Source organism: Microtus ochrogaster, chromosome 19, assembly GCF_000317375.1.
Source record: "Microtus ochrogaster isolate Prairie Vole_2 chromosome 19, MicOch1.0, whole genome shotgun sequence".
Lineage (NCBI taxonomy): Eukaryota > Metazoa > Chordata > Mammalia > Rodentia > Cricetidae > Microtus > Microtus ochrogaster.
In genome coordinates this window covers 56662246-56671725 of record NC_022021.1, presented here as the reverse complement: position 1 = coordinate 56671725, position 9480 = coordinate 56662246, and the positions used below count along the sequence as shown (strand labels likewise).

General features: G+C 40.5%; 1 protein-coding gene across 1 annotated transcript; it reads left to right on the top strand.

Moving 5' to 3' along the window:
• Nucleotides 1-265: 265 nt before the first annotated feature.
• Nucleotides 266-4748, top strand: Gapt (GRB2 binding adaptor protein, transmembrane). Its single transcript, XM_005356787.3, has 3 exons — nucleotides 266-410; nucleotides 3016-3113; nucleotides 3224-4748. The coding sequence occupies exon 3, from the start codon at nucleotides 3351-3353 to the stop codon at nucleotides 3825-3827; it is 477 nt and encodes a 158-aa protein (XP_005356844.1). The 5' UTR covers nucleotides 266-410; nucleotides 3016-3113; nucleotides 3224-3350; the 3' UTR covers nucleotides 3828-4748.
• Nucleotides 4749-9480: the final 4732 nt, after the last annotated feature.

Genomic DNA, 9480 nt, shown 5'->3' with positions numbered 1-9480 from the left:
AGCGAACAAACAAGAACACTCAAACTGTACATTAGTGTGAGTTTTTAAAGTCTCTTTTAAAAAGTACAAAATTGATTTCAAACTGAGCATTGTAAATATTGTTCAGAAAAGAAGTATCACCTAGGCTTGATGTATTGACTTAATAGACACTTTAAAAAGTTCTGCCTATAAGGAGGGAGGGCCATTTATAATTCTGCGGTGTCTGATAACAACTTCCTCAAGAACCAGGAAACTTTGCAAGTATTAAATAACCTGGAAGGAGGAGACGAAGAAGGAACTGACTGACCAGAATCAAAAGAGGAACAGTGCTCAGCCCAAGCAAGTCTGATGAAGGGTGGCTGAGAGCTCAGCACTCCCAGGCTTTGAAGTGAGTGGGAACATGATTTAAAGTGTTTGGGTAACAAAGAGAGGTAAGAAACAGATTCACCGTTAATCAACTAATGCTGTTTGGGTTGCTACATCAAAACCAGCTTTTTAAAGCATAATCCTACCTTAGTTGTAGTGGGGAAGCAATTTGCAGGTTGGGGGTAAGGTTGGTGTCTAGGACCCTGCGAGTCTAACCAGCTTTTCCGTGTGCTCTCCCTGCTTGCCAACGGAAATACAGAAATACAGCGTCTGCTTCACAAGGTCTGCTGGGTGAAGGATTTGTGATTTGAAGACAAAGTGCATAATTACTAGTCAATTTGTGGAAACTGTTGCTTTCCAAAGTGAAAAGAGCTTTGAGGTTGGACGGAGTGAACCTCATTTAGGTGTTTAGCTAGACTGTTTTATTATTTGAAATATATTTCTCATTACGGGTCTTTTTTTTTTTTGTATCTCAGAGTTTTCTGCTATAAAGTTAGCTTGATGATAGGGAAATGATGCTTATCTTTGGCCATTCTATTTCTCAGTGAATACTCTGAGCATGATTTTTTTTATTAAGGATGTACTGGGTTATCTGCTCTGCATAGAACTAAAATAAATGATAAAAATGAATTCTTTCAGAATCTATGAGGGACTCTTAGACTGCCTAAAGGGATACCAGCTAGCCATGCAGGAAAGTCGCTTCTATTCTTTTTAGTACCTTCCTAAAAACTAATTTTATTTCACTCTATATTTGAAATCTATTTTGGAAATGAATCTCAAACATTGTGGTTAGTATGAACGCAACCATTTGTGCTACAAGATAGTAAGATCCGTTCTCATCTGCCCATAAAGGAAATGATGCTCTGTTTGTAAAAGTTATTAGGCAAATGTTTGGGCTTAGCCTTTGTATCATGTCTGCTCTTGTAAGAGTGGGAGGACTCCATAGACTGTAGCTTTATCTCTTAACTTTTAAGTTAATATACACAATAATGAGTTTGTTATGATACTTTCATACCTGTATCGTTGTATCTTGTTCATATTTGATCACTCCTACCGGCTACCACCTTTTTCTATGCTGCCTTTCTCTAGCCGTAAAGTTGTCTCATTCTGTACCCAGGCTAGCCTCATCCTCCCTGTACTAGGATCACACAGGCATGAGCCACCACGAGCAGCTCAGACTGTAAATATTACGTGCTAACTAGATAATGCTATTCTCATCTCTAATGTACCCCTCCCAAGAGTCCTAAGGAAATGGAGCGGTATCTGGATTTAGGCGTGTTTGTCCCTAAATTGTTATCAGCTTATAAACAAGCTGTACATATATTCCTTCTGTCGCTATGAAAATGCAAAATTGAAAATTTGGGCGATTGATGTTATCAGACCTTAAGCAAATTTATTAAAAGTGGTCATTAGAAATGCGCACTCGCTGAGGGATGGGGCACTACTTTGTGGGTTTTCTTTCCCTTTTCACAGTTGTTGTTGTGGCTTTGAATGGACCACTCCATCTATTAGCAGACATTTATACTTTTATACTTAGTACTAGTCCTGGTGAGTAGGAGATGAATAGCGTTTACTAGCTGTTAGGGAGTTATCATCTAGAGTCCCTCTACTTTATCATCTATCGGATGAGCATAACAATAGTGCCCACACAGGAGAGCTGTAGGAATTGAGATAATCCACACGAAAGTGATTGGACACTGATTTAAAATATGTTCCTAATTAAATAAGATTGATGATGACGTGCAATAGACAATGGTAAAAATGCTACAAACACTATTGAAAATATTGGCTGTCAACCATTCCTGTGTCTGAAAGCAGAAAGACTGCTTTGTTGGTAAAATCTCACGGGAAAAATCCTGCCTCGTTGGAATACTTTGTGTTTCTCTCCTTGATACTTTAAAGTGTCAACTGAGCACTTCAAGCATTGCCTTGATTAAGTGAAAATTATTCGCTACAAGATGTCAGAGAATTTGTCACTAGTAATTTTACAAAGATACTTTGCTTCACTTAAAATTTAAGAATAATCTACACACCCTTTAAAGTTCATACCATGTGTCTTCAAGCGGCAGTGTAAGCAATTAGTTGATGAATTTTGTAGTCACTTAGAAACTGCTGTCTTTTATTCAAATAGATCCTGATGGAATTTGCTTTCTGTGTTAGGTGTTCTGGTTCTCTCTAGGAATCTAAAGATGGAAGGAGCTGATCCCTGCTCACCTTCAGAGCAGGTAGGAAGACACAATCCCTTTGCATTTAGGGCACCAGGCTCTGCTAGAAAGTGGGCTAATTAAGGTGGGACTCTAGATGGAAGAGTGACCCGGGAGATGACACAGCCTCTGTCCACTCTAAAGAAGGAGAAGGCTTCACAGAGATTCAGGAAGCCACGGACTGACCACTCATGGATAGTTTTGTCACGTGGCCCTTAAGGCTGTGAAACAACCTTATATTTCCCTCAAAACTCATCAACTGTAGCATCAAAAACAACACAGGCAGGACCTGGGGGCTGGGCAGGATTCTTCCCTCTCTTCTTAAAACAGCTCATGTTATACTCAATATTTAAAAACCAGGACTGACAATACAGTGATGTCTCATACATTCAGTAGAATACAGTAAGTTTATTATTTTCACCAAGTACTAAGTGTACCGTTAATATATTTTAAAATTTTCTAGCAGGTTTGTAGATGGTGGATTTCCCAACCTCCCCTTTCTTGAGGTTTCTACTGTACTATTGTCTTCTGCTTCATTTTGTGATCCACTGAAAGAAAAGGAAGGTAAGAGGAATAAAAATATCTCCCCCTTCCCGACCCCCATACAGCTCTGCAGAGACTGTTGAATATCACCTCTGGTTGCATCAGGACTTTGTCACGTAATGTCTTTTCAGGTCTGGAAAAGAAATGGCTAAAAGAGCCTCCAAACTCGGTTTTGAACCACAACAGGCTACCAAAAATTGCATCTGCCTGAGCATGCACATTCATTAGCCACATCGAGCCGCTGACCACTGTGTTGAAATGTTGAAAAGCTTTGTGAGCAATTCGATGGGCGTGGCGGTTGGCGTTTCCCTCCTTATACTTCTCGTAGTCTGTGGAATTGGGTGTGTTTGGCACTGGAAGCGCAGGGAATCCACAGCACTTACCTTACCGAAGTTTTTGCAAAGGAGAAATAACAGACATAAGGACTTCGCAAAAACCCTTGACTTGAACCCCCACATGGTTTGCCCAAGCTCTAAAACTTCAGGGGAAAGCAAAGGCCACAAGTCTACCGTCAAGAGAAATACACCACATGGCGAGTATGAAAATGTGCAAGTCGGTCCCGCCAGCACGGAGGCATCAACCGAGAAGGCGCTATATGAAAACACGCAGCCATCTAATCCCGAGGAACATGTCTACGGGAATCAAACAGACGCCCTCTATTGTAATTTCCAGAAGCCTAGTCCTCTTCCTCCTCCCCAAGATGATGACACATACATCCTTCCAGATTCCTACTAGCTTTTCAACGAACTGAGACTCGTTGCTGCAGGAAAATAAACGATCAGCAGGCCTCCGGGTGGACTGATGTCATCATGATCAAATTATCCTGATGAAATCAGTGCTCTCTTTTCTGTCTCCACCCTCATAAATCCTCACTAAGAGAACCACTGTTGACAAATTCTAGAAACCACCTCTGCCTTGGATTAAATCTGTGCTATATTATATTAATTCTTCTTTTTAAACATTTGTTGGTACAGCTTTCTTTTATTCCTTCCTTTGCCCACTTTGAGGCTTAGTATTATTGCCACAGTCTCTAGCAGTTCATCCTTCTTCTCTTGTTTTTACCTTGATGAGGGGCTAACCTTTCACACACAAGGTAAGTGCTCAACCATCACAGAGCCACACCTCTGGCAAGGTTTTCCGAATTAACTCCATCCAATCAATAGCCTATTGATAGTGCAGCAGATTGATCTTCAGGAAACATTATAGATCATATCATATCATTAAACATCATATCATTTCTTTGCCAAAAAAACCTTTATGTCCTGTTTGCAAAAGGCATAAAGCCCACACATCCGAGTCCAGAATTTATGACTTTTTCAGCTACAACGTTCTTTCTCAGTTATTTCCCTAACACCTCGCTTCATTGCTTGTATCAAGTCATCTCAAAGCTACCAAGCCCCACTCTCTACCCCACAGCTTGTCCACCTTCTCAAGCCTCCGATTACAACTTCTTCTCCCAGCATCCTCTGCATCGCGTTAAAGCCTCCATTTCCCTTAGATCTTACTCCCTGTTTAATTCTTGGAGAATTTGAAGATATCAATGTTTGCTGTGAACTTTATTACTAAATAATATGATAACACCTTTAGTGTCAGCTAACTAGGAAGGAACTGGTTCGTAGTCATACTTTAAGCCCCAAGGAAATCATATGGGGAACTAAAAGTTTGGGTAATTGGCAAAATTGAATCCTGCATTTTGTCAAGTAGTTTTGAGAAAAAATAAATTTAGTAATTCCAAACCTATTTAATGAATATTTATTGACTGTTTTCCAACTACTTACTGAGTATATATACTTGTTATTATACTGGACAGTTGGGGGATAAGACAAGGAACTGTTACAAGCAAGTCAAGAAAGAAAGAAAGGAAGGAAGAGAGAGAGAAAGAGAGACAAGGGAGGGAGACAAATTTTGAGTATGTACTTTCTACAAAGAAAAGACAATAGACAAATATTATGTTTGTGATGAAATTATGGACATCTAATCTCTATGCACAGGATTTTTTGGGGTGCTCTGTACTACTTGGCCAGGTATCCAGCAGATTGTCACTTTTTCCAGGTGCATCAATCTTTACTGAACTTTGCTGACAAGAAGTTTTCAGAGGATTAGGAGTCAAAAGCAATTTGTTCCTCCTCGTTTTCTCTGCAGCATTTACTTCAGCATCACCACCTGTTTGTAGTTTCTTGTTTCTCCTGGCTTTATCCTTTCTTTTTTCATAGATGTCTGCACCAGTTAGACAGCATCCTTTGTTAGAACCAGAGGGCCAGCTCTCAGATCCTCCCTGGGTACCATCAGGGGATAAGAGCCTTTGTGAGTTCTAGGTACCAGGTCTGAAGGCCTCTGAAATGCAGAAATGTAATGTCTGGAGTTGCTATCTCTGTGAAACCTTAATGCCCCAACCACTTCTTCACCCCCACCCTGTGTGTGCTCTGTGAGGACCTGTTCAATTATGTGTATTATATTCCCTCTGATAAACTGAAATACCTTCTTTCCCCAAACTAGATTCCAAATTATACAGAAGTAAGGATGATAGTGGACACTTTGAAGAGGGAATACAAGAAATGAAGGGAGAAATAAAAGAAGTTCTATCTTTTAGAGAAGTGAGGTCAAATAGAAAATGACTTTTAAGCTTCATAAAACAGACAATGGAGGTCTCTCAGGACACACTTCAGCTGAGGACCAAGGGGGAAAAGGGGGCTGTCCATGCTCAATGATGTATAGAGGGGTGAGGGTGGGCTAAAAAGTCAGAAAGACGTGAAGGGGGTCATGGTGATCTCAGAACATACAGGAAAGCTGTGGCTAAAGAGGCATGGGGAGAGAGGATTGAAGAGCCACCTGATGAGGGTAGTGAAGATATAACAGACCACAAGATTTATTGGCATATGGCTCTGACCCTGTTATAGGTGTAGCTTCAATGTGTTCTGGGTTCAGCTGAAACAAAGTTTTAACAGAGATCTGACATTAAACATTTCTAGTTTGAGAGGAGCTTCTGAGTTGAGAAGGGGCAAATGAAGTGGAAGGGTGGGTTCAAAGATTTTATAGTTAACTTAGACAAGAGAGAGACATTGATAATGCTGTTCCATTCTTGAAGAAATGCCACGGGATTTCTGGATGAACTCAGCATGTTTGTTTGGTGTGGGAGAGGTAAGATTGGAGGTTGTGGAAAAAAGACCTGGAAGAGCCACCTTCTTTCTGACTAGGATCAATTGTAAAGTGCTTTACCAAGATGCAGACTAGAGAGTCTGCATCTAGTATCCTCTAATTTACCAAGAGAGCGGGCTAGGAGGCTACAGCCACTAGGAATAATAGGGTTCTTTGCTTACTATCATATCAACAGCAAAGAATAAGACTACACTGGCCGAGACACTTAACAATATCATTTATTTTCTGTATTCAAGAGACCACAGTTAGCAGTCAGTAGTTATCATGTTACCACCACGAAGCCATTAGTTCAACGATGCTTCACAGAAACACCATGTCCTTTCCGTAATGTGTCTTCTCTCGACAGCCTGCAGTATGGCAGTGTTCTATTTCATAGTCAGCTCCTGTCATGAGGAAGGAATAAGAGGAAGAGGGTGTGGAGAGCTGCTGGTTTATACATCCAGCATTCGTGACACAGATGCTTCCGGTTATAAGGGTGGATGGTAAAGTCTGACTTCCTATAGCCTCCTAGAGACAGAGGAAGTGGAAAAGACAGTCATGGAGTTTATCAACCTACAGTACTTGGCCTCAGAGACAAAGATTAGTTTGGGACATACATAGCTGGGCAAATTCAAAAACATTGTTTGAAATGGATAAGAAATATTTGATTTCTGGGTTATATACATCCATGTCTGGATTTTGGAGGAGAGGTCATAGGTGGAGGGTTGTGTTTGGAAACTGTATGAATGGACCTTATCAGAAGAGAAATGGGGCTGCTCACCCTGAAACTATAAAAGTGAATAATCCAAAGAAGAGGCTAGAAAAAAATCTTTCCTGGGGCTCTACAACTAGATGAAGCAATATAGGCAGTCAGTGGCTACTCAGGGTAGGAGAACTAGTTTGTCTTTTGTCAAGGGATAAGACCTCGATCCTAAGGAGTCAATCATAAAACCATGCAAATAAGAGCAACACTAATTTGGACTCAGTATGATAGATACATAGATAAATAGATGGATAGATGAATAGATGACAGATTGATAAATGGTAGATATCCCAAAATTAAATATAGACATGGCCATAAATTGAAAAGTGGCTGTTGGGGCCCTATGGGAGGAATCAGAGGGGGAAAAAATGAAAACACTCAGGTATGAAATTCTCAAATTAAAAACAGAAGGTGAGATCAGCATATGCAGGCCAAGAACAGAAGGTGTGTCTAAGAATTCAGAAGAGGAGGAGCAGTGATATGAACAGCATGTAAAAGGGGAGGAGCTAGAGGAGACAGCACAAAGGCTATGTTACTAGCCTTTGTATGATAACGCAAAAATGGACTTTAACCTAGCACATCTGTTACCTTTGCTGTCAAAATGCAGTGTTAGAAGCAGAAATGGCACATATTTAAAACGTTTTTTAAAGCAATAAATAAATAAAAAGCCATAGGCAATTCATTGCAAACAAAGAATTTCCAAGCCGTAGTGCAGTATGAAAGATTGCAGTTGAGGATGCAGAAATGCGTTTCTCAAAACACATGCCTGTGAGTCGTAAGCTAGTGTTGCCCAGTGCTTTAGTAAAGCCTGCATAGATTTTGATCTAAATTCAGCGCCTGTGGTTTTTCATTTGAGGGTTCCTGAGACAGAAATTAAGCAAACGAGAGACGCACAAACAAAAGGAAGCACAGGGGATTGGCGAATTGCCAATGCAATCAAGCCTGATGAAGGTGTGAAGGCAGCTTTTGACCTCCACTGTTGCTATGGAAACCACAGCTCTGTAATCCTGGTATGGTTTCCCTTTGAAGGCCAGATTGGCTTTTGTGAATAGTTGAGGCTGAAAATGAAAGAAGTTGGATCGTCTTCTGACATGTGCTCTAAATCCTTAATAGCTATAGAGAGGCGACAGTATCTATTTAGGTCCCAGGTGAACTCAGAATCCCAATGCCTGTCAAAAGCACAAGAGTAACACTCAGCAAACAGCTACATTTAGACATTGCCTCAGACCCGCTCCCCAGGTTTTATCCTGTGTTGAGTTGATAGTTTAGTTTTCAGCAGCAACTAGAATTGGAGAGGGAAAAATAAGTTTCATACACTAACATATGATCCTTTAAAGTATATCAGGATATCTGAAATTCATCAGACAAATAAATACAAATGTTCTTGGCTTGTTTGGCTTTTCTCCCTTGGCCTTTTGGAAAAAGACTCCAGTTCACATCAGATGCCCATTATCTGTGTGGCCTCTGCACACGCACACCACTGTGAATCACTTCTTTCCTTCACTCCCCGACAACCCTGACTCTGAAATGCTCTCACAATTCCCATTTTACAGATGAGATCAAGGACAATTAAGGAAATTAAAATTCGACCCAAGATCTCAGAAGGAATGAAAATAACAGAGGCAGCATTGAACCCAGATGTCCTAGCAAGCGTGCCTCGCTCAGAATATTTTATTAAAGCAGTCTCAGCAGATGATAATACCCTCCATCGGAGCATCAGAGAAGCCCGGATTGAAAAACAGGGCCTCCTTCCATCGAGGAGCAAATGTTTGAATTTGAAGTGAATATTGCAGGACAACGCTAAACAAGATAGGCAAAGATTGAGTTAAGAACAGATTATACAGATTTCTTTTCTTCCCTTCCCTTTCTTGCTCCAAACCCTTCCAGATATCCCTCCTTGCTCTCTTTCAAATTCTTAATCCCGGGCACTTATGTAACTAAACATTCGTCATAAAGACAGTCAAGAGAGGAGTGACATATAACACGACCTCATCTGGTCATTATTCCTTACAGCCCGCTCTTCCGTCATTCTTGTCTCATCTGTCAGGACGTCTAGACCCTATCTCCATCAACTCAATTATCTGACAAGAAACAAAACCAGGAGTAGAGTTGTGCTCTTAATGATAGAAGAGGGATCGAGAAGGGAGAGCTGTGCTCCTGACAGTAGGGTTTCACTGAGAACTCTGGAAGCTCATTTGCATGAAGATCAGCTAGTGGCTAGCTCATCATCCTCTCTGGGTTGGCACAGGAAGAACCTGGAAGCTACATTTGGTCTTTTTGTTCTAGAATAGCCAGAAAAAAAAATATCGTGATGTATCCACGACAGGAAACGCTGATGCGACATTTAAAATCAAAAGATGAAAAAACAAAAGTATTAATTTGTTAGCAGTCCCCATAAAAACAGAATAAAAGCTTAAGAGAGTTCTGGAAAGGTGCATAAGGAAGGGAAATTTTAGCCAAAAAAAAAAAAAAAAAAAAAAAAAAAAAAAA